The 26579-nt window shown below is 36.6% G+C and overlaps 1 protein-coding gene across 1 annotated transcript in view; it reads left to right on the plus strand.

Moving 5' to 3' along the window:
• AHRR (aryl-hydrocarbon receptor repressor) overlaps nucleotides 1-26183 on the plus strand; it is a 77787-nt gene extending 51604 nt beyond the window's left edge. Inside the window, exons 4-10 of the mRNA XM_026080390.1 lie at nucleotides 14553-14642; nucleotides 16268-16391; nucleotides 17806-17939; nucleotides 19609-19808; nucleotides 21411-21529; nucleotides 22437-22578; nucleotides 25067-26183. Of these exons, the coding sequence (XP_025936175.1) occupies nucleotides 14553-14642; nucleotides 16268-16391; nucleotides 17806-17939; nucleotides 19609-19808; nucleotides 21411-21529; nucleotides 22437-22578; nucleotides 25067-26183 (1926 nt within the window). The remainder of the gene's footprint in view (nucleotides 1-14552; nucleotides 14643-16267; nucleotides 16392-17805; nucleotides 17940-19608; nucleotides 19809-21410; nucleotides 21530-22436; nucleotides 22579-25066) is intronic.
• Nucleotides 26184-26579: the final 396 nt, after the last annotated feature.

Raw genomic sequence — 26579 nt, forward strand, 5'->3', positions numbered from 1 at the left:
CAGCAGATATCGGGGTGGTTGAAGTCCCCCATGAGAACCAGGGCCTGGGATCGTGAGGCTACTTCCAGCTGTCTGTAGAAGGCCTCATCGACTTCCTAAATCCAGATAGAATTTATGGGGTGTGGTGGTGGGGTGGAGAAACACAATAAAACTGTGACTTGGAAAAATCAGAATGAATCACTGGCAGGCATCTTGGCAATAGTCTTGATCCCTGTACTCATCCCATGGCTGTTAGCCACCTCTTATTCTTTCCTCCAGCTATGCTGCACTCACAATCTTAAGTCCAGACTCAGAGTCCAGACTGATGTGCAGGTCATGTCTCATCCCAAAGGGATGCATATTTTCCACGTGTTATACTATCCTAGCTGCTCTGCTGTTGAGAGGGAGGCTCTCTCCGGATCTTTTTTTTTTCAGTGATGTGCAGTCAGACAGTGGCCCCATCCTTTATCATCACTGACATTGCTTCTTGCRTAATCATCACCCATCTATTAACCACCATCCTGTCAACATTGCCGCTTTAACTTTATTGACCACCCCACAGCTGTTTTTGCAGTTCTTTTGCTCATTATAGAAGAATCACTGATGTTCAAGTTTCTGTCTCAGTCCTTGCTACTGAAGGAGATATCTTGATGGTGTTTCTTTCTTCTCTTTCTTCCTTGTCTCATCTGGTGCTCTTCTCTTCCACTGTTGGAGGCTGCAGCACAGAATTTATGGTATCTCTGTCTCCAGACATACTGGATGTAATTCTTTTCAGGTGTGAAAATAGTGTTTTATGTTCAAAATGTGACAAATTTATTTTCATTTTAAATGAAATCTGGATGGTGTAGGTGGCCCCCAGACAGATGCTGATGGAATAAGACTGGCTGGTTCTGTCATGCCCTGTCTCTCTGATGAATACTGATAAAGGCCAGACCTGGCCTATTTAGGCAGTTGAGTATTCACCAGCCATTCACGCTCCTTCAGGGAAGGTCCATTTTGTTTTCAGGATGTTCCAGCCCGCTCTTTTCCCAGTTCCTAGACAGATTTCCACCATGAGTCCTCTGCTCTTAAGGCTTCAGGGCACAAGAATCACATTTCAGTGGTTTTGTCTCATGTTTTTCTTTATGGTTGTTGTGAAGATAGCAGTCATCACACTATCCTGGTATTTATTATTCAATGATACTGTAAGCTTGCTCTTCCTGAGCAGTGATAGTTAGCTATTTTCATGCCTGAGTTACCTTTTCCTACTAAAATTAAATAGGAACTTATGACTGAATAATAAGGTATCAGATTTGGTCACTACTTCACTATAAAACCCAAGTGTGGCAGCAAGAAATGCAAGGACCTTTCAGGCATAATTTGAATTGTATCCTAGAAGGGTGACTGTGCAGGCTCAGCATGTCTACACACTGATGAAAAAAGAACCCTTCGCTTATTTTTTTCTACATATTTTAGAGTGATAACAGGCTCCCTTATGAAAGTCTCCATGGCATTCCACTGATGCCTAAATCACCTGCTTTTTGAATTAGAACATCTGCACCTCCCTGGTTTTGCAGCCCACTCCATTCTTCTGGAGCATCTGGTGGTAACAACTCTAATCTTTATTCTTTTCAGCATGTCAGGAGACTAAGTCCAGGAGACGTGCATTCAGTGTATATGCTTAGCAGCAGACTGCTGAATGTTTTGCAATCTTTTGTTCATATCAAAGAAACTTCAGGTGTTTGTTCTGGTGGACACAGGACAGACTTCTTAATTTTCACCAATGACAGAAAAAGCAAATTATTGATACTTTATATATTAACTTTGTTAGTCTGTATAGCAAAGGTCTCATTCCCCATCCTTACTAAACAGTACTGTGATTACACCTTATTTAGATGCCTAGCATCTTAAAAATCATCTTAAAATCATAAGCATATGCCCTAGTATTAAAAAAAAATTCTTCAGAATTATGCCTCTCTTCAAAAGTGGAGAAAAACAGTGAAAGGTAGCCTTGATGGTGCTGCACTTAGATTTCTCCGCTGGTATCAATAATCTCAGCTCCATTGTATTGTGCACTTAATCATTTAAAGCCAGATCTTTCAAACTGAGTTTCTATGTTTTGTAGGCATGCTTTTGTTCTATCATCTGGCAGATGGATGACTTGAGATATAACTAACATGATAGATCACACCTGTGAACTCCTTTATGCATTTTTATTTTTTAGTTCCATATCATGGGTTTGGGTACTATTGTGAACAGGAATTTTTGGGTCAGGCTCAGTGGTTCACACTGAAGTCAATGAGGGTTTTTTCATTAGTTTTAATACCAGAGAAAGCTTGAGTCCACTTACTCAAAACCAGTGAAAGTCAGTGGGCGTTTTTATCGAGGTAAAGGATTCGTGATTTGATGCAATGCAAGCCTGAAGCCTATTACTTAACATTATGTAGTTACTTTAAAAGTGGCTGCAAAAAGTAAGATTTCTGGGAGTTACTTCGAAGAGAGATGTGTATGTGCACATTTTGGCACTGAAGGGTATTTCCAGGTGGCCCTACTAACTGTTTGAACTAGAGTTCAAGTTTCATTCCAAGGGAGTTGGAAAATAATACATTAGAAAACATCCTATTGGTGCTGTTCTTCACTCTACATAAGGAAACAACATAGGAAACCTTTTCCCTACTTGGTTTCCTGTAATTTTTTTAAACTTGTTAGTGTAATTCCACTTCCTCCTTCCAAACTTTATATAATCAGTTCTTGATAAAACTGTGGTCTTGAAAAAGTATTCTAGCTTGAATTTCAGTCTGAGAGCAAGAGATTTTGCTCTTCCTGTTATTTTTTAATTTAAACTTGAAAAGGAAAATTAGGAGTCAGACAAAAGTGCATGGTTGTTATAGGGGACTGTGATCAAGGCACAGACTTCCGAAATCAAAAGCTGATAGAGAAAGACTTTTTGTTTTGTTCCGGTCTTGAGTTCCTTCTCAGCTTCCAGCAGTGCTGACTGTCTTAGCACAGTCCTTCTAAAGTAAATCGTGTTAGAGCATGATACAGTGCTTTACCTTGTAATCTGTTGGTTTAAAATATGGCCATTAAGATAGGAAGTTCTTACAAAGAGGTCATAGTCTCAGGGCATTTTCTTTTGCAGTTAATGCAACTTTTAAAAGTTACCCAAATAACCGTTTTGCTTTCCTTGGTTTTCAAACATGAACATTCTCCCAATATTTTGGACATGATCTAATCTGACATTAGTCACTTGGGATGACTTACAGAGAATATATCCATGAAAAAAAGAGCAATAAAGAGGGTCAGGAGTTACTTACCATCTTTATCACATGCATACATTCACTTTTTTCTTGGCAGGGGCAGGCAAAACACAAAGGAACTTTTCAGAGGTCCTGGCCTTTTTTTTTTTTCCTTTGCAAATAAGCATATTTTTAAAATCCAGACTTGAAATTTGGCATGGGAACAGCCTTGCACAAAATATCCTTTCTGCTGTTTAAACAAATAACTAATGTTCTCACTTTTTCCTTTTTTTTCTTTTCAAACAAATCTAGACAGAAAAGCTTGTGACTTCTGAATACCATTTGATCTCTACTCCAGTCCTTACTGCTACTGTTACTATTGTAATGATCATGTTGCCATGACGCTTAGGATTCTTAGTTACAGGCTGTAGCATCATTAGCTTTGACAGTGTACCACAACAAAAGAAAAAGATGTGGTCCCTTTCCTCCAGATCTTGCAATCTAAGTACAAGACGAGATGACAGATGCATTCCAATGGACAAAAGAGCACATGGAAATAATGAGGCAAATTTGTAACCATGATATCAGTAGTCATAGTATATGAGCAGCTTGACCTTTGTCAGGACTTTTGTATGAGTTTTAAGGAGGAACTTGGGGGAGAAAAATGAGGTACATGTGCAGATGCCTGTATGGAACCTTTCAGAAATGTGGGAGACATGATTAAGTGTCTGTTTTCAAATCTTGCATATGAGCGATAGAGATAGTGGACAGATCAGAGTCAGTACTCAACTTCTCCAGCATCGAATGAGAGATTATAATTGAGGGAGGAACAGCCTGTGAATGGATTGAAAATCAGGATAAGCAACTTATGTTTAATGTGTTAGAGAAGGGGGAACCAGCAGCCAGCCCAGGTACGCAGAGAGGAGAGACAGTCAACATTGTTGGTGTTTTGGACTGGTATCAGAAAAGTCAGCTTCCATTTGTCAGGGCAGAGGGAAATGTGGCAATGTTTCAGATGTGATATGATACATCTCTGCCTAGCTGAGAATTTTAGGTGTACTGATGAATGGAGAAGCTGTTCATTAGCACTGTTATACATAAAGAATCAATAAGCTTTGGACATAGACCAGATGTGAATCCAAATTTAAGATCATTATTGCTCTCCTGCTCTTATCTCCAGACTGTTCATTATAGCAAACTCCACCCTAGCTTACTCTTCGCAACCGCTTCCTCTCTTTCTGCTCATGCTACTTCAGTGCCTCTGGAGACAATCCAAAGACCACATGACTTCCTCCGCAACAAAACATATTCTCCTGTTTCAACTAAATTAGCTTTTTTCCCCTACTGACTTCAGAACTAATCCTTGGCAAGTATACTCTCCAATCAGTATTCAATATATATTCAAGCACCATGTCATATAGAACCACTGGGATATAATCTGTTACTAGAACTGGTCTACTTGCATTCAAGTAACTAAGTCAATCATAATACACTGTCCTTTTCATGCAAGTTTCTTTGGGAATGTTTTATCTTTGGGAAGTGTCCTATTTTTTAAGATGGCAAAGTGAGGTATTGTAAAAATAAAATAATTAAACAGATGCTTAAAATAATGGCTACATTCATAGATAATTCACATTTTACAACCTAAACTGGGTGAAATTATAAATTAGTAGCCTAATCTCTATTTTTAGCTGACATTTGCTTCCAATATATTCATCATTCTCAGCTCAGGAAAGCTGAAGAGCTTCAGCCTATCTACCTTCTCAGTAATGCAAAGTGATAATCTATAAAGCGGATTCATGCAAGATTGTATGTTGTCTTAAGAATTTTTGCAAAGTTGACAATATTATAGTGATTTGGTTTTGTGGATATGAAGGTTTCATAAGAAAAAAATATGTATTTCACTAGAAATACTGGGTACATTTCAATTTTACTTTTTGCCCACCTCAGTTCATAAAACTCGAACATGGTATTTGACAAGTTTGAACTGAAAAGAAAATGGGGTATTAAAAAAAACATTAAATATACAGTTTTCTAGTTGCAAGGATATAGTATTTATTTGGAGAAAGGAGGACAGATCAGATAGGAATCCTTCAAATAGTTCTCCTGTCTCAGAAATTTCAAGAGAAATGATGATCATCTTGACAAATGTCTGCTCAAACTAAAGCAGAGACTCACAGAAGGGTTCCAAGGGTTCATCTTGTCTGTAAGTCAGCTTGAGCTTAAGCTTTGCAGCTGTTGTTGCTGCTGTTTAGATGATTGGTCTCTTCTAACTTTCAATCCTTACCTTCTTCCACCGTCCTTCACCTATATCTAGATTAGTGAAAGAATTGCTTGTCTGTTGGCAACATTAAATTCTTTCCTAGCAGAATCAACACCTGTTGACAGTGTGGGATAGTGTATGTTTTATCCAGGGTACTTATGGGTTCCAAAACATGCATAAGATGTACAATAGCACAGTAAGACAGTTCCCACAGTCAAATTCTGGAACACCACATTCTCTAAAAACTCCACTGTCTTGAAAGGGTGTTTAAAAACATTGATGTTTTAGCATATATTATTGAACAGCATGTGAAGTACAGATTGGTTTGCTTTCCTTTTCCCTCTAAAAATATTTCTGTCTCAGAAAATGTAATGTATAGTGATAAATACTAACACAGAAAAATTGTGCTCTGAAATTAGGACATTACATTCTGCTCCTTTACAGTATATAGGCTGCAATATTGTCTCTTTTAGGTTTTGATTTATTACAAAAAGAGATGTCTGCCATTCACACTAGGTTTCAGTTTGTAAGTATGAATAAAAGTCAGTTATGGATGGAACATTATGAGAGCTCCTTCTCTCAGGACCTGATATACTTGCATGTAAAAAGCACTGCAAATTCCAGACATTTGATACTTACATATGTCTAATTGTCCAACACATAGAATAAATATTTAAGACTTTTCAGTAAGTTATTATTTCTGTGGAAAATAATGAGTAATCTTACTACATTTGTAGAAATTGTACAAAGGCTACCTAACTGAATTTGTTATCACAAGTGCAGAGTAGTGAGCAATTAATGCTATATATTGAGTCTTCTCAAGTGGAATTAATCAGGCTTGCATGTTCTGTATTGAAAGGGTTGAAGAGAAGACTGAAATGCCAAAAGCAGCTGCAGAACTCAGAAAGAATGAAGGGCTAAACTTGCACTGAAGATATGATATTGCCCCTTTCCTCCCATCTCTGAATATAACATCTGCTTTTGAGGAAATGAAACCTGAAACTGTATAAGTCACTATAAAGGTTGTTTCTATTTCCAAATGTAGTCCAGGGCATAGGATTTGTGAAAGCAGGGTTCCATTACTGGAAGAGCACACATTAATTTTTATATTCAACATCATGATTAATGAGGAAGCTCAATGAAAAAGATATGCAAAATTACATCAGATTTTAGTATTCTTTTATGATAATTGCTTTTGTAAGTGATGTCTTACTCACCCAGGTATTCATTAGCATATGCAGTAATCATCATACATATATGTATGTATTAATAAATAAAATGTGTTTTTTGTCTGAAAATCTTAGCATTCATACTTTGAAATGCTGCTTTAGATTACTATAAATAGTCCCCTTTCCTTGTTTAATGTCATTACTCTCAGGTAATATTCCTATACTCACTTCCTATACAAAATCCTAATTGTTAATGTGAAGAAAAGAATCATGTTTTTTCACAATCAGATATGAAAAATCCGCCAAACCTGGCCAAAAACATTTTTGGTGTTAATAATTTTTTCTATACAAGCATGCCATGTAACAAATCTGTACTGAGGTATTTGGTGTCACCTATGAATTTACTTTTGCAGCAACAGATAAAAAACTTGCCCTAATCTGTCTTTAAGCTATTAGTCATTAGTATTGCTCTGCTCTGGAAGCACATAGCATAGTCTGTATTCTAATTTTCCATGTTTAGTACTTGTAAAAACAATTGGTTTCAATTGGTATGTATCTCTTTCTGGAATGTACTATATTATCTTTCTGCAAATACGAAGTCAAATGATGCTTCAGATCAGCCTATATATAGCTCTTGTTTCTCAGTGCCATCTGTGTCAGAGTGGTTGTTTTTGAGGGCCTGGCCCCATTGGAGGCCAGAAGCTAATAAGAAATAAGAAATAATAAGAAGAGAGGCCCTACCCCAAGGACTTGATGCAGACCAAGCAAGCTTAGTTAAAAAAAGCTTAGCTTGGAAGGAAAGTGTAAGAAAGGAAAAGCTATATTTACAGTTATGCACCATGCCATCAAAATAACTCTAAAAGCAAATTTGTTCTTGGTTGTGTCCAATACTTAATACATATCAAGAATACCAAAATCAATATTACCACTGTTTGAACTGCATTTACATGTGTCCACACATTACAGTCTCATTCTCCAGGGAACTACTGTGTTTTCTTGAAAGTTTATAGCTCATAATTACCAGAGCCCAATGACTTATATTTTTCTAACTGACTTCCATGAGGCTGTTTTTTTTCTGCTGCCTCTTGAGGATCCAGCTCCCTCATTAGACTGAAGGCATATATATAAGCAAATACCTCTAAAGTTGGTCTAATTCCTCTATTGAAGTGATGTGATAGTGAAGAATGAAATAATAAGAAATTTCACAAACTGAATTGCTCATGATCCTCCCCGCCTCTCAGCTGGCATAGTTGTCCCATTCAATAGTAAATGTGAGGGCCAGTGTTCAAAATCTTCCTAGGATGTGAATGTTATGCTTTGCAACTTTTGCCTGACCTTGTTCTGAGTAACACAACACTAGATTGTAAATTTCAGTGTTGTCTTTGAGGACCCTGAAATGATGTCCAGGCTAGGCAGATAGGAAGGGATGTGAATGTAGTTTTTTCTGGGACAATAAGAARGAAAGTTGTTTAATGATCATATGTACATACTTCTTTGTATTAGAAAAGAAACATTTTCCAGTGCAAATTCACCCTTATTTTCATTATTTCCACTGTCTTGCATACAGCTGTCTGTGAAAACCAATCTGATCTAACATTTTCCCTCTGAAAAGGCTTCCCACATAAACCCATGTCTGTAGGCTTTGGCCCATAGGATTTACTTCCTCCATTGGTTCAAATGATAAAAATTTGTTTGCTGTGTTGTTTCTTTTGCCTAAAAACTAACCAGTACATGCAAGTCTTTGATCAAAACTGAATGCTAGTAACAAATTTGCCACTCCCCCCTTGCACTGAATAGTGCTTACTCACACAAATATTCCTTTGAAGTTGCTTTGTAGATACAAAATAAATACATAAGAGTCTGGATGGCTAAAAGACTGTATTTGTTGAGCAAAGGCCATATGCTGATGTCACTAGATGCAATATTTCTGAATGGTCTTTTATGCTCAGTTTTATTTCAGGGTTCTATAAAAGTTTAATTTTTTTGGTTTATAAAGAGAATCTCAGGGATTCCAGAGTGATTTTTGAGAAGGGTAATTGTGAATCCTAAAAACACCAGTGAAAGGAAATACTGATTCATTAAACAGTACAGTTAAAGACAGAAGACACATTAACTGTCTGCATTTTCCTCCTAATATTCATAAGATATCAGTGAAAGAGAGACAAGAATATAATTTCCAGAGTCTTTAAATAGCTACTTATTTAGATCACCAGAAAATGGCCCCATCCTGCACAGGATGCAAACTCCAGCAATACACTATTAAATGAAACTGTTCCAGATAAACTGCAAGCCAGTTGACCCTGGAAATGTAGTACCCAAGTTGCGTGACTTGAAAATCTGTTCAAAGCAAGGCATAGCTGCAGGCCTGAACTGTTGTACTTTAGTAACCATAGTAACATGGTCTCTGGAGACCTAATGCTTGTGAATTTTCCTTTATTTCAAGGAAGAGTAATAAGAGAAATGTGACTTGGAACTTGTTCCTTTTTTTTTTTTTTCTTAATTTTACTATGCCATGACCTTGACCAAAATATCTTTGAAGTATTTACTGGCTGATTTTCTGCTATGGGACCATTAAAAATATCAGGATATATAAAGAATCTTGCCAAAGGAAGTCCTATCTTCCTCAAAATATTTGCCTTCATTCCCAAAGAGAACCTTTTTATTAATAATATTTCTAAAATTTATTAATGGAAGGAACTGATGACTTTCATCTCACAGCTACTGTGGGCACCAGAATAATGTTGTACTTTCTTTGAACTGACAGATTAATTGTTTTTTGTTTCAGTAGCAGGTGCAACTTTTCATGAGTACATAATTGGATGTACATGTTTTTCAAAAGAACAGAGACCCATGTCTGGTGCCAAACTCTTTTTTTTTTTCCTTTTGGAAAAAAAAAGTGATTTCATTTTTAAAATACAATGTAGAAAACTCATGTAAGTGTTTTTAAAAAGCCAAATACAAACAAACAAATGTTCACAATGCATACTTAAGTCTGTCTCACATGTTTCAGCTATTATCCTGGATTAGAAATTCCATCTGTCATTGAATCCATATGGTTTACCAAATGGCAGTTTACAGCCATGTACTTTTACAGATTAGAAGTTAGACTTGTTTTTCATTGCAAAAGTTCTAATGTCCACAGTAAAATCTTCGTGTGTGTATGCGTGTGCGTGTAAGTATTCTTAACAAATGGCTAAAAATTGTCATAGGATGCAAGTGGACTTTTATTGGTAAAACACATTAGTTGTACACAATGAAAATAATGTAGACATTGAGCTGTGAAGTTAGATTATTTTCCCCTAAATCCAAGAGCTCTACTTTAGGTTTTTCAGTATTTCTACACAATGGAATAGGCTAAAATGGGAAAAGCTGCTCTTTATTTCTCTGTGCTATCCTCTCTTTGGCTTAGGCAGACGTCTGCTTTACAGAGCTGCAACAGGCACTAGGCAGAGTCTCACTCCCTGGCTCAGGTGCTTATGTTAGGAAATTTGAACTGTGCAGGTATAAAGCTGGTCCGTAGCCTCATCTTTTCTTCCCCTTTTCTTTCTCCAAGGTGGTATTCCAGGCAAACTGCTGCTGTGGTTCTGACATAGCACACTGGTGCAGTCTCCCATACACTAGGAATTTGGGAAAACTCAGGGCCAGAATTTTATTTCAGAAACTGAAGATGTTTAAAATCATAAATGGAGCCATATACGTGGTTGTCCTGTTAAATATGAGACCTCATAACTTAAAATAAGAAAGACGTGATCATTTTTCTTTCATTCTCGTAGACTGAAGCTGTCTCTTGTCTTCCATTCAGCATAACAAATCATCAGGATTCTGGCCAGAATAATGGAAAATCCTCATGCAGAGTTACTGTGCAGGGCTTGAGGATGGAATTTTATATGATACCTGAGAGATTTGTTAAGAACTCAGAAGAGGTCTTTGTCACACTAATTTGCAATCATTACTGCCCTGCTCTGGGGTCCCAGAGCTGTGCTAGCAAATGCTCTCCTCCTTTTCCCTGACTATATACACTAAGTGTATCTTTCAGCCCAACTATGACTCTGTTCAGAGTCCTCTGCTACAGATGTCAGGTTTCATACTCTACAGAGCTTTGGGGTAATACTGATAAAATAGAAACATTTGCAGTCTTGGATAAGACTCACTGGATATGAAATTTGACTCCATGTCCAGCTTATCATATTTTAGGTTACCCAGCTAAAATGAGGTTTAGACACATGGAATTTTTGTTAATCCCAAATAGCTTCATGTGGCTACATAAAAGTTGTTGCTGCACTGAAGTGGATTTTGTTCTTCCTGCCTGCAAGGCAGAGCATCTGATGTCTGTGTTTGGGGTCAAAAACCAGGAGATGCTTAGTTAAGAGATCTTAACTCAGAAAAGGGTGCCAGCATTTTGAAAACAAAACAAAAACAAAGTGGGGGAAAGTTTATATTTCTCTTCATCTACATAGCTTCCTTGAATCCATACTCAGTTCTGGCTTAACATAAACACATAGCTCCTGGAACTTTTTCTCCACTTCTCTCCTCTTGCTGCAGACTCTCTCACCCTTCTTTAATACCTCCTGCAACCTCACAGATGTATCCACTGTTGCCAGTTCACTGTTCTGAATGCTTAGAAATACACATGGTCCCATTTCCCCTTCCCGTTCTTACAAACCTCTGCACCGGGTCCAGCCCACTCCAGCTATGTGACTGTGCCCACATTCCATTGTGGGGGAGCAAGTTTTACATTTTGAAGGTAGAGATGGATCTCCTAGGGGCCTAGACATGTGCCTAGACAATGTACCCATTATGTTAGATGCAGAAGATTCATTTTAGAATATGCGTATTTATTTCTTGATTTATAAAAAACTTACTTGGCAAAGACAGGTGCTCCACCTGTCTATTTCCTAAAGGTGTTTAAAAAAACCAGCTTGCCTGCAAGACAGTGGAAAGTGCATTTGTGCATTTTAATGATAATCAATATGATACTATCTGAGATTCTGTGATCATATTCAGATCTAGCAGTAATTTTTTAAGTCCTCCCAGATATGTACCAGATATGGTACATTAATTATTCACACATTCTGAACTTTTTAAAAATATTCTTAATTTCTAGCTGCCTCAGTTGTGTAGGATAAACTGAAGGTCTTCTGGAACGTGCACATTAACAGCAGTAGACACCTGTGTGAAGGAGCCCCCTTAAATGTTATATGGCTATTTTTGTGGAAATTTTTAGTCTGTCCAAATTAAAAGTCTTGCCAGATGTGCAAAATGTAATAAAATTCCTAGCATCATGTCACTGATAGTTACTGTAAATGTATATGACAGATGCCATCCACAGAGGCTCCTCTCAGCACAGCGAAAAGGCACAGATGTGAAGATGTAGAAATCTTGACACAATCTCTTATGTTTGGTGAGGTGCTGGGATGAACTTGGGCATTAATTCCAACAGAAGATAGCACCAGTCCAACAACCATTTATGCTTGAATAGTAGACAGGGATAACTAGTGATGAACTCTATTCCACCTAGTCAAACATTTATTCTGAAAAAGATCTGTATCTATTGGGCTGACCTGAAGCCAAATGCTGTTTGCCCTTAACTGTTCTTACAGCTGACTCCTGATTAGCATTGATTTGATTAAATCAGATGCTGTAACTGCTCTTCTGAGGGTAGGTAAGCCATTGCAGTCTTATTACTAGATTTCTCCAGTCACCATTTCACAGGTTCATTGAGGCACAGCACACCTAGCCATATACGGTCCCACTGGGTCAGGTTTCCAAAGGTGCTCTACATTTATAACTGGGGCCAAGTCTTCTGAGGAGGTTGGCTGTTGTACACTGAACTCTTGAAATTCTGCCTGCCATTGTCACAGTGGGAACAGGCTTTAAGCAGTCTTGAAAATCTGGTCCTTATTTAGGAACCCAAAAGAGAACCAAACTCACAAAAATATGTCAGTGTATCTGGTTACTGAGCAATTGAAAATCTGCCCTCATTGCACTTCAGGATTAATATACATGTCACTAGAACCATAAATTGAGCGAAAGGTAAGGCAAGGATAATAAAAATAATATAGCAGTATTTCATCAACAACTGTTTAACTGTAATCTCAAAAGATCTCAAAACTATCACATGTAAGGATCATCTAATCTACCTTTGGAATGCAAGCCTGCTGTAGTGAAGATATGTTAGTGAATCTTTTTTAAGGGGAGATAGGCAAAATCAGTCAGTCTGCATGCAGCATGAGGGATGTTAATATTTGTGTAATATATTTAATTTAATCTATACTTTTAATTTTAGATTTTTCTTGTTGCTTTCCTTGCCTCACTGAGTTTGTGATACTGAATTGAGCTGTTTTCTTGACTAAATACAGGTCTATATCAGTGAAATAGTCATTGCCTAATGTTTATGTTTATTGCATTTATATAATTATGCTATGTATGTATTTTATGACAGCTTAAAAAACAGCCCTACTTTAAAATACAAGTGCAATTTCAAAGCCATTACTACAGGGAAAATACAACACACCTACTTAATTTTCTTGCTGGAGATTATTGTATTATGTATATGTATCAATACATATAGATTCAAAGCAATTATTATGGAATTTAATGTTTTAAACTAAAGCAGCAAAAAAGTAGGTGACGCTTGTTATTAAACTTATGTGAATTAATGCCTGTTTCAAATGTTAAAGAGGATAACAATACTTTGATTACATTGTAATCACCCTAACCACTATTCAAGTTAAAAAGGAAAAAGAGCGTGTTCCAGATTGTCATCCACTATTTCATTCTAGGGAAGAAAAAAAGTCTTTCTGCGAAGGTACAGAAACTACAACAATGTTTGTAAAAAACCCAATATCCCCATAGCCCCATATATTCATATTATGAATAGGAATATATTCAGTAAGTATGTTGTTATACAGTAAGTTACAATTTTAATACAAAACATTGTATTAGARCCTTGTTTGTCACAGAATCAGACTTCTTAAGAGAGGAGACATAGTTCGGGCAAAACACATAGGAGATTCAAAGCATTTATACTGTTTAAATCCCAGCAATTTAATTCTGAATTACCAAAAATAAGGCTATATATATACTATATGTATTTGTTCTTTTCTTTTGCAATTAAAAGATAATATTCTATAAACTTAACATCTCATAGGCCCAAACTCTGATTCTATAGAACTGATTAACCATTCAGATAGAGTCTTGAAGACTGGTGTCACACTTGAGAAAAATTTGAAAATCTGAGTCAATGTAGAGCACATGCCTGACTGTTAAACTTATGATCGAAGCACCTTATTTTACTAAATTTACATAAAATTCATATATGCCTCCAGAAAAATGTGAAGCCCATCCTTTGTGCAGTGTGATTGTTTCATATCTATTCCATATAGAAAATGTAAAAGGGGATCAATTGTTCACTGTATTCCTGTAAAATAACTAAAAGGCATCAAATGAACATAGGAAGCAGCAGGCTCAGAAAGAACAAAGTTCTTTTCTTTGCTTTCACATTCTTCTACTTTACACCAAGCTGTGGAATTCATTGGTGCAAGAGCTTGGGGGTATTAAAGTTCATATGGTTTTGAAATGCAATTGGACAAAGTCATGGAAGAAAAATCTACCAAATGTTATTAAAATATAAAGACAAAGGAAGCACTAGCATAGTGGGTGGCTGGAAGAATGTTCTAGAAAAATAACACCACATTTTTGTCTTTTTTCTTGCACTCTTTCCTGGGGATTCACTATTGGAGACAGGATACTGGGATTGGGTGGACCTTTGGCATAGTCTGGTCTGGCCATGATTGTACTATGTTCATATTTGAAATCTTTTTAAAAGAGACCTGACTAGAATATTTGTGAAATTATTAAATTGTATACCCATTTAACTCTTTAAATTCTGATGACCTTTTTAATTATTTTATTTCCCTTCTTTAGTCACTGAATGGTTTTGCACTGGTGGTGAGTGCAGATGGAATGATATTTTATGCATCATCAACTATTGTGGACTATCTAGGCTTTCATCAGGTAAATATATTAACAAATATTTAGAATGCTTAATATCACACTGTCTTTGTAAAGACTTTCTTGTAGTCATTCCTGTTAACTGGCTCTCTAAAATCCAGTACTGTGTTGTGTTGTTTTGCCATGTCCTTCTACTGCTGCCTAGACATAAACTATAACTGAAATTAAGTTATTTTACTATGCTATGTCAGACTGTAATTTTTTTTTTTTTTGAGCTGATAGGTGAAGATGAATTCCTTGTAATGTTGCAGGAGACAATTTGCTTTTGTAAACCTTTTGTTAATAGAAACATGATCTATCATAAATATAAGATTTAGCTAAATGTTTCTTTTCAATTCTAGTATAAAACACTGCTATTGTAGACTGGTTGCCTGTACATAGTATATATATTGTAAAGTCATAGAATTACAGAATGATATAGTTGGAAGAGACCTCTGGAGGTCATATAGACCAACCTCCTGCTTAAAGCTGATCCAGTTCAAGCAGGTTGCTCTGGGCCTCGTCTAGTCAAGTTTTGAATATCTCCAAGGATGGAGATTCCGCAATGTTTGCAGAACAACCTGTTCCAGTGTTTAACCATCCTAACTGTAAAAATGCTCTCCCTTATATCGTCAGAATTTCCCAGCTTCTGTCTGTTGCCTCTTGTCCTTCCACTGTGCACCTCTGAGAAGAGTCTGGCTTTGTTTTCTCTACATCCTCTCATTAGGTAGATGAAGACAGCACTAAGTTCTCACCAGAGCCTTCTCTTCTTATGGCTGAACAAACCCAATTCTTCTCTCTCCTCAGGATAGATCATATGCCCCAGCCCTCTAACCTTGTTGGTAGACCTCTCCTGACTCACTTCAATATGTTAATACCTTTCTTTTCCTGGGGAGCCCAAAACTAGATACAGTACTCCAGATGCAGTCTCATAAGTGCAAAATAGAGGGAAAGAACCATTTCCCTCAACCTTCTGACTATACTTTTTCTAATACAGCCCAACAGAAGTTTGGCCTTCTTTGCTGTAAGGATGCACTCACTCCTATTCAACATCTCCCCCCCCCACCCCCCGCAGTTTCCCAGGCCTTTTTCTGCAAAATGGCTTTCTATCTGGTTGGTTCCCAGCCTCTACCATGCATGGATTTATTCCATCTCAGATGTAGGACTTTGCCTTTGTTGAACTTCATGAGGTTCTTGTCAGCCCATTTTTACAGCCTATCAAGGTCCCTCTGCATAGCAGTCCTGCTCTCCAGCATATCAACTGCTCTCCCCAGTTGGTACCCTTTGAAAACTTCCTGAGAGTGCACTCTATCCCATCACCTGTTAAGACATTAAATAATATTGGTCCCAGTATCATATCAATCCCTGAGGCACGCCATTAGTAGCCAGCTGCTGGTTGGACTTTTTTATTACTTGTATTTGCATATGCACAAASATTAAAAGAGTTAAGGATAAAAATAATCATCTTGGGATGTTAAGACAAAAAGCAGACATGAAAAACAGGGGCCACTGAAGTAACTTTCCTCAAGCAATCTTTGCTCTGAAGGTATCTTACACCAGCCATTATTTTAAGGAAAGTATCAACCAAAAGATAAGTCTCTGCTCCACTAAGCTTACAGATTAAACATTCCTTGTTGCAATTGTTTCAGACTGATGTAATGCACCAAAACATATATGATTACATTCATGTGGATGATCGCCAGGATTTCTGTAGACAACTACACTGGGCCATGAACCCTCCCCAGATGTTATCTGGACAGCAGACAGAAACAGGTAGGCATCATTATACAGAGTCAGACTTGCACTCCATCTACTCCTATTTCTGTTCCACATCAAGTCAGATTCTTCAGTGGAAAGCTGCATAGTGGCCATTTATAAAATTGTTGTCCCATAGATGAAGTTTCTTCCTGATCCTTGACACTTATAAAGTAGTGTGTGGTGTGATGCTTGAAGGTTGATATTTATTTTATTTTTCTTCAGTGTACCTATGGATATTCTTATCATCCACGCAGAATGAACATCATCAGTGTTCATCCTACCAACCTTTTGTTCACACTGATCAGGATTAGTATCTTTTAATCATGAAAAAACCCCATGCAACAAGATTCTGTTGAATACAACAGGACTGATATCACTTTCTGCCATTTGTTTTGCCATGCACAGTTATGTGGCTAGGAGACTTCAGAAGAAAAAGTAGGTTCAGCAATATTCTTTCCCTTGAGGCTGCATTATCCTAGGATGGCAGGTGGACAAGTGTAGAAAGTTTCTCCTTTGAACAAGAGGCGTAAAGCTGGAATCATGACTACAGAAAATACAATGGGTTGAAAATATTAACTTTATAAAGAATTATTGATCACAGCAAAATGTATGCATTTCACCAGAAGGTGAGGAAGCAATTAGTTTTCCAGATGGGGAAAAACTTGCAAGAAGTCCTTCAGTAGCCTTTATGAACTCATGAGGAACACAGGTGTGTAACTTTGGTAGAATCTCTTGCAGTTTGAGTGTTTTGCATTAGTCCTTATGGAAACCTGAAGAACTTTGCAAAATTTTGCAGGAAGTGTACAGAAAACAAATGAAACAATGTGCATGAAGATTTTAAATTATAAAAAGTTATAAACATTTGGAATTTTTGTCCTAAGTTATATACAGGAGGAAATTTCATTTTCTGAGTTCATATTTCTGTACAAATACTTCTTCTGTACAAATACTTGTGTGTGTCTTTTGGGAAATAAGTATTTAAAAAGCTATGCACCTGTAGTCCACAACTGGCAAATGCTTCATCAAAAATCAAAGAGGCAACAGCTGAACATTAACTAATGAGCCACTGTTAATTTGTTTTTTTCTTGCATTAGCATTTTTCCTTATTTTGTTCCTTTTTCAATGTATTATCTCTGATCTCAGAAGCAGTAACATCTGTTATCCTGTTTTGCATCATTAAAAATCACAAAAACTCAGGAAATAAAAAAGTCAAAGTTCCTGAAGAAACTCACCAGAATCTCGTTATAGAGCCTTCTTTTTTTCTTTTGGTAGAGCACGTGCAGGTTTGTTTACATGATTTAATTTAATATTCACCCTTCCACAAAATAATTTTTAGCAATTCCCATAACAATTTGTTCAAGTAGGTACATTAAATTTTCATTCTTTTTTACTGTGATCTGACATATATTGCCTCCACTGTTGTTTATAGGAGAAGAATACATTCTCAGTAAATTGTTTAAAGCACAAGAGAATGACAGCATGACAACAGATTATTCTTCCTTCTTAACTCGTTGTTTCATCTGTCGAGTTCGGTGCTTGTTGGATAGTACTTCTGGCTTCCTTGTAAGTATAATTTCACATAGAGAACTGTAATCATGACATACAGATTTAAATTACTTCATATGAAAGATATTTGAACATAAATATATATGTTGCGGACAGCCACGAAGACACACTTTTTATTTGCTGAACAACAAGAAACACCTTAAAGATATTTATTGATTACATATAAAGAATGATGAAAGAAAAAAAGGCTGTAATATTTAAAATTGAAAGAATCAAGAAACTTTCATGTTTTAAGCTCTTTGGGATAGCATCTGTCCTCCATTTGTACTAGGCCTAGTACAAGGGAGACCAGCTGATTTTCACCATTAACGTTTAAGCACAAGTGAAGTATTCACTTTAAAAAACAATAATAATAATTATTGATTTTCCACTTTTGTAAATGGCCCTTTAATAATAAAAAACAGAATTGGAATGTCTCTTATATACTGCTCAATTATTCTTGCTAGAAGAGGAGTGGCTTATTTCTAGAAATCACTTCCCGATTTGCTTGTAATAAAGTCCAGTCCTGTTTCTTCTTATGACAAAATAAGACATGTGCAAAGAAAATGAGAGACAAAAATAGCAAGAGAGAGGAAAATGCAACTTCTCTCTTACATGCTCATTTGCTGGAAGATTATGGATCTGAGTATATGTACAAATTAGTCACTTCTGCATCCTGACTTCAGTCTTGTAACTCTGGAAAATGCCTAACTGATATGGTCTTAGTTTTCTCTGGTCATTTTGTGGTAGGTAATTTTTTCACTGAGGGGAAGCAGTTTGCTGTTAACTTGCCAGTGCAGGCATAGCAAAGGTCTGCAAGTTTAGATTTGTCCTAAATGCTCTGCCCTCTACTCTTTTCCTATCTGGGAGCATCTCTGTGAAGCTCCTGGCAAAGCAGCTAGCAACCTTCCATCCTTAACCAGGCAAGCCAAGGGAAACAGAACTTCAGCATAAACCATCCTGGTGAAAGGATGATGAAATAGGTCAGATCTACCCTACAGGCTAGCTTATTAGCTTCTCTAATATCAACAGTAATACAGAGCTCTCTGTAGGAACCTGCTCTGAAGGAGAACTCTGATCAGAGAGGGAAGAGACCATTGAAGAGCCATCCTCTGCTGATCTCTGCCTTCTGCTTATATGGAGATTTGAGACAGGGATAGATGGTTCCTTCCAAGCTATGTACTTTGTATCTGATTATCTTGAGATGTGCCTTTTCCCTTGGTGTCTTCCAGCACAGCCCTTGGGTTGGTTGTGCCAGTCCATATATTTCCCAGACAAAGCGCAAGGAAAGAGGAATCATCTTACTGGAGAGAACAGAGCATGGAAAGTAGTTGCAACCTCAGACCGAGGTGTACAGGAAATAGCTGTTTGCACCATCATAAGCTTCTAGTCTTGGCAAATAGAACATAATGCAGAACTTCTACTTTAAGTACATACAAGGAAAAAAACCAGCCTCAAATCTCTCATTTTACCGTTGATAGTGCCTCCACTCACCATGCCTCTGAAATTGTGTGGTTTAAACTGTATGAAGATAATGAAATTCCAAGCTTTTCTTTGTTTCAAAACTAGCTTCAGTGTTATTTAAACATCGCAGTCTATAGATCATATTAAATATTAAAATGTTAAACATTTAAATGTTTTATACGTTAATGTTTATGATAGTTTTATTGTGTTTTTTATATAACAGACAATGCAGTTTCAAGGCAAACTAAAGTTTCTTTTTGGACAAAGGAAGAAGTCCTCATCAGGAACAGTATTACCGCCTCAGTTGTCATTATTCTGCATAGTGGTACCACTTCTTCTCCCTTCTATGACAGAGATGAAGATGAAAAGCCTGCTTGTGAAAGCAAAACACAAAGCTGATGATACAGCAGGAGTGAATACAAAGTACTTTCAAATTAATCTTTTAGTATTTAGCAAACTATACTATGGGCTTTATGTGTATTAAGCACGTAAAAAGCACAGATTGTGATAAATAACTCTCTATTTAAAAACACTTTCTCAGGAAAGTGAGTAGCTTATCTGGATTCTTCTTCCCAGCCTTCAGAAGTTATTAAAGCAATAATTCATTCTACTAGTTATAGAAGTTGAAAAGAAAAAATTTTTTTTATTGAGAGTTCTCAAACTTCAGTAACTTCCAATAGCACAATTACTAGGACTTGGGCATTTTGGTAGTAAACAAAAGAAAGGAAAAAATTAGAAAACTGAACGTGTGTGTGCACACGTGCTCGTGTGTGTGTGCTCATGCATGCAGGGGTGGTATTCGCAAACAGCCAAATGAGATGTATATCTGATTTTTTGAATTTATCCTACAACAGGAGACTTATGAACACATAAGCCTACTATTGCACTAAATGGCCTGAGGTTGATCACAGGGTATCAATCAAAGAAGATCAGGACAGATTGTATTCAGACTCATTTCCCTCATTTCCTTCCTAACACTTATTTTACCCTTTTCTGACTGAATTTTAGAGTTGTTGTTTAGGGCTAGGATTGTGTTTTCTTCTGTTTGGTTAAATATAACCTTACAGCAATAAAGTCTGTTGCTGTGAAGTAAAATGCTCATCAGTGTGACTGACAGCATCATAATCTGACTTTTAACCAGAATATGCTTGTGTATGTGTGGATTTACTACCCACACATCTAATGAGATTCTAGCACATACATTTTTTTTTTGTCAAGAACTAAATTGTTGGAAGTCTGATATAATAGAATATGCAGGCTTTTGGATCAGGGTTTGAATAGTGGTGATCAAAAGTCATTTCCACCTGCTAGCTTTTCAGTAGCCCAGGTGAAATTAGTTAATGATCAGAATTCAGCTCCTAGAAGAGAAGTGCTTTACTTTAAGTTTTATTAACTGACTGGACCATGGCCTAGAATTTAATAGCTGAGAAGAATGAAGTATGCATTTAACTTTGGTGTTTCCTTTGGTTCAGGCCTGAAGCGTGCTGGCCAGGGATGGTGGGGAAATTCATATATACATTTCTGTTGGTCTTTATAAAAAGAGAATTTTGGAAAGCAGTGTCACAGGCTTTGCACCTTTTACCAGCCCTAATACGCATTTTGAACTAAAGATTGGAAGAAATTCATTAAAATCACATGATGATTATTGCAAGTTGAAGTCATGCTAACTCTTGAATGCATTGCTGGTGAGTGTGATGTAAATACCTAGGATAGGCAGAGCCAACTATACATAGTGTTTATCTCAATTCAAGATGAAGGTTACTATTCCGGAAATAGGTAAGCGGTGAGCAGAATGTTCCTAAACATAACTGTTCCTCATAATTAAATGCAGAATTCCAGTCATACACTAGTTTGAGCATCCATATAATCCAGGAAACAGACAAATATTTCATGTTGGTTATTACATATTTAAACCATTGCTCTTTGTTAATGGTTGACAGCTTGAAGATCACATCTTTCACAGTGTGTGAATTTACTATATTATCATTCACTGACAAGGAATTTTCCACAATTTGTCCTCTGCAGCTGCAGTTCAAAAGCTAATTCAGGTCTGTGTGAAGCAGCAGAATTATATGGAAGAAACAGTCATCATGAAGGTGCAGCTTTCCCTAATGTGTTACAGAGTGCTGAAAACCAAATCAAAGGTGTGTTCTCTGAGTACTTCTGGATTATATACAGTTTATGAAGACAGAACTTTGCCTTTTCTTTTCACCTGTTACATTTTCAAGTTTTTGGTCCCAGTGCTTTCTTTTTCTTTTTTTAATCTCTAACACGCCTTCTGTAAAAAAAAAAAACCCGTCCACTTCAAAAGATAGTATTGAATCAGTCTATTTCATAAATACCATTTTTACAGTTATATTAATAATCATAATAAATAAAAATACTCAAAATATGCTTTCTTAAAATGACAGCACTTCATTTCACAAGATTATGCTTAAATCTTAATCAATAATAAAAGATCTTATCCATCCCTCTTTGAGAAAAATTGGAAAATGTGAGACAAATGCCACTTTCCCCCAAAGATCAGGAAACAGAAGAAAGATTAAAATTTATTGTCTTTAAAATTCTTGATTTGCTTGTGACTTTGACTCATGCTTTTTCAGTGTTTGGGTCTGGCAATATTATGAGAGTCTATGCTGTAATTCAGATTTTGCAACAGATAGAATTTTGATGGTAAGTCTTCTCCAATGGACAACTTCTTCATAGAGGTTTTTGTTGCACCAGATAGAAATGTTTAACTTTAAAACCATTCTTCTGTCACAGCCCCATTTTTGATTAATATTTTCTCACTGGTCTATTACTGAGAGGGAAAAATGATAATGAACTAATAATAATGAAAAATCTCTAGTTACAGTTTGAGGGTTTCTAACTGCCCCATTAGATTTTTCAAATTTTTGTGTGTGTGTGTGTAGTTTGCCTAGTTCTATGACATATTTTGGCTTGTACTTTCTTGTGCTGATGATTCCAGGGCAGCAAAAAAAACTAGTGAGCATTCACCAAAGATATTAAATACTGCGTGTATTAAAATGTATTTTCTTTTAAATTGTATAGCAAGGAATAATGGAGAAAATGGCATTTCTCTAGCCAAAGTACAAACAAATGAAGATCACTGGGTCTGGGTTCAAGCTAACACTCAGCTTCTGTATCGAAGTGGTTATTCTGAGTATGTCCTTGCCCAACAGCAAATGTTGAAGTAAGTACATTTTCCCATACTGAAAACAATTCCATATTTCATGAAAAATCAAATGTATTCTTTATGTTTGGGGTCTCTAAAAGGATTGTAGTGGCCTAAGACAAGAGCTGTGTGAGAAGAGCTTGGTTTACTTAATAAATGGAAAAATTAATAGAAAATTTTTGACATCTTCTGTATACATTTTTGTCTTGGATCATATGAAATGGGTGTTATAATCCTAAATAATGTTTTCTTTCTACTTTCTTTTTTTTCCCTAAAGTTAAACACATAAATTTTAAAACAGAGTATTTCAAAACCAAAAGGCTTGATTACTAGAATGTTTTGATTTCTTGCACAAAAACTTATTTTGGGGTTTTGTTTTACTTTGCAGCTGAAGCTATTTGCTGATTTAGTGTCCTGGTATTTCTGTTTTTTAACATTTGATAATGTTAAGCTCTTTTCTATTTTTATGGATGACAGTTGAACTCATGTTTTTAGTTGCAGATGTTATAAAATACCTTTCAACATAATCTAAACAGGGATGCTTATACTGTAGGTGATTGTAGGCTCTAGCCTTGGAGTGGAAGCTATACCCACAGATTTGGATTCAAAGAGGACCTCTCCATCTGGTTTTCCCCTTTCCTCCCAGATAGGGTCTTCTTCCTCCCCACCATGGGATTGTCTCTTCCATTTCCTGTGGGCCTTGTGGAGGTATCTTTTCAAACTGGTGTGAGGGAAGAGATAGGAGAATGGATTGAATGAGCAAGGGCCAGGAGATATACATAGCCACCATCTGGCCCTGTGGAAAGAATGTGACTGCTATCTGTATTCTTTTTCTTTTGGATGCCTCACAGGTACAAGAAATAAATTATAAAAAAAAAGTCTTTGAACTTCTAAGTAGGTATCTTTTGCAGACAACATATCTCCCAGGATTGATGTGAATAGTAGAGGACCTCCTACCTGAAGGTGGTGGAACCCTTCACCTTTACTGTCAGGGTAGAAACATTATCTTTCCATGTGAGGGAATGAACCTCTGTTAAGAAGCAGATCAAAAGTGGCTGTTTCTTGTATTCAAGTCTATTTCTAAATTGTTTTCTGTGTAATTAAACACCCTCTTTGATGCTTATTTAGTTACATTTTTACCCTCTGAGTAGTTAAAATTCTTCCCTTGTGTTTGATAGTCCTGTAGACTGAAGTGCCACAAGAGTTGTCCATGGAGATTTTATTCAGTTCTGTCCTCCCGACAGTCTGCAGTAGATGCTCAGTGCTTTGCATTTTGCCCCCCTGTTGTTTTTATCCTCAGTAATACTTCTTTGTTAAAATTTCTTGGAAACATACATTCTTTTGAGAATTTTCACTAGATACTATTTCACTGCAAAATTCTTTATTTGGGATCTAAGCTTTTGTTGCTTTTTCATTTTGTCCAATCCATTGTTTTCCAGTTAGAACGTTTCCTGAGAAGCTAGTTCTTCAGTGAACTCGTATCATTTGATAGATTCAAGACTATCACACTTCAATAATATTTAGCAGAGGGTTGAAAATATTTAATATCTCATGGAGAAAAAGAAAGGAAATACTCTCCTTGCTTAGTGTACATTTATTACAATGGGACATTCTCGTTTTATAACAGAATTGACTCCCTCTATTGGAAATTCTTGCACATTGAGTCCATCCCAAGGAAAGCAGTTTCTGATGGTGAACTAAGGAAAAAGCCTCCTGAAACCCTCATTAAATTCTTCCATTTTTCATGCCAAGTTTCCTATTCTGATACCACTTCTTGCTCTCACAGAGAGTGAGGCTTTGTAACATTGATCCTGCCTGATTAATTTAAGTTCCAAAAACTACTGTAGGTAGCACAGAAATACTGAAGCAATTCTCTTTGTCAAAACTCTTAATTAATTTTGACTACTTTGGCTATAAATAAGGGAAAATGAATTCGCTGACCATCTTAGAAATGAAAGACAACATGAATTAATTTAGACTAAAACAAACCCACCCCAAATATGAACATCTATGACTATTCTAGACACTTAATTGGGCATTTTCTTCCCTCTCARCTAACTCTGTGCTCTCAAAATATAGGACCCCCATAGTTCTCACTCAAATCACTTTAATCAGAAAGTTCTTATGTTTCCTAATGATTCCTTGTTAGATATATTTTTAATAGGAGAATGAAAGTGTAAAGTAGTTACCATACTGCACATAAAACACTGTAATATATAAGGTCTTTGTGAAATGTGTGCCCAAAATGAAAAAGATGCATGTTTTAATTTAAATGAAACAGTGCCACGAAAAGATAGTTGTGCACACATTCATGCCCAAATGCATGCCCACTCCTTTTTCTCTCTTGAATAAATATAAAGGTTATATGGACCACAGTGTGAGAGTCTCCTATTAAGTTAATGACAAAGTATCACTTGTAATGTATGTCAGACCACTCCATTTGTATCACAGAAAACATTGATTTAGAAACCTCTGATTGACTGGTTTTCTCTGCTGTTATTGAAAGGGAAGAAGATAAGCAACTGAAGATACCGAGCAGTTTTGCCACTTTGAAAGGAAACCTGGAAGGACTTTCTTATAACAGTGCCATTGAAACTCTGGGCCAATTGAAGCATCTTAACTGGACAGCAGTAAAAAAGGAACAAGTTAATGTAAAAGTGAAGTTTGAACCTAATACAGATGATGAGTGTTTTATGTTAGAGGAACCTCTCAGTTCTAATACATCAGTTTTAGGTGTTCAAAACAACTGCACCACAAACAGCAGCTGGAATCTAAGAAACTCAAACTCTTGTTCTATAAATCAACGAATGAATACATGTTCAAACAGAAGAGTTGGATCATTCTATAACAGGGACCAAAGTTTCTTAAGTTTCACATCAACTTGCCCTTCCTACTGGGGGAGTGCAGAAAGCTGCCAGTCTTACTCAGACTTACAACAACAATCTATGGAGAACTGTCCTACAGATCATCTGAAATTACAGAGATCATTAATATCCTCAGAGTCTCCCTGTGATGCAGTCTTTCCATTGGATATGCCTATCAAAACAGAGTATGATTCTGATTCTGAAAACATTGCTGATAACTACTTGACATCACAAAATAGAGCCTGGTTGGATGAGAATGGCACAGTGAGAAAGCAGCTGTTTAGTTATCCCAATATAGTGCACCTTAAAACAGAACCAGACCTCTRTGAACAAGTTTCACCTTGTCAGAAACCAAGGCACTGTGTTTATACACCACATAATTGGCAATGCATTGTAACAAATCATCCCAACAACCTAAATCTGAACAGATCTTGCAAGGGCTTATGGAGCAAGGAGATGGCTCCATTTTGCCCTCCGAACTCTGCGTGTTTGGAAAGCTTGCCCGACTTATCACATATTGAAAGCTACCATCAGTTCTATAGCCCAAATTCAGTGGAAGAGAAAGAGCAGAATAATGAGATTTTTAAAATGCAATGCAAAATCAAAAATCCCTGCTTGGTTCAAGCAATCAAGTGTGAGCCCCTGGATTCTCCACCATTGTCCAATAATGGACAGAATGTAGTACATACGAGCTTCTCTGAAAATACATTAGCAGGTCCTGTGCCTCATAAAACAACTGAATGTACATTTTTACAGTAGATTTTATAACATTTGAAATATTTATAACATTAAAACAAGAAGTTGTAGATTCTCTTCCAGTTGGGTTAAATGAGTTACTAAAATTTAAAAGCCAGCGGAAAGGTTTTACTTATGTATGTGCTTGTGTGTGTATGTAAAAAATACAGACACATACACACACCCCTACTCAACACCCTTATGCACTGCCATACTCTTAGTGATCTTTGAAAAGACTGAGAGATAGAACCTCAAATAAAGAAAAATAATCATTAATCATTGCACAGGTGCACCTGCTAATTTGCCTTTATCATCCTCCTTCTCTTGTCTACAGTAAATCTGAATTTCTTTACAAGGTCTAGCTATTTCCATTTCTTGCCTTTGTTCTCTCTCTCTCTCTCCCTCCCCCCCACCCCCCCA

This window comes from Apteryx rowi, unplaced genomic scaffold, assembly GCF_003343035.1.
Source record: "Apteryx rowi isolate R43461 unplaced genomic scaffold, aptRow1 scaffold_1152, whole genome shotgun sequence".
NCBI classification, from domain to species: domain Eukaryota; kingdom Metazoa; phylum Chordata; class Aves; order Apterygiformes; family Apterygidae; genus Apteryx; species Apteryx rowi.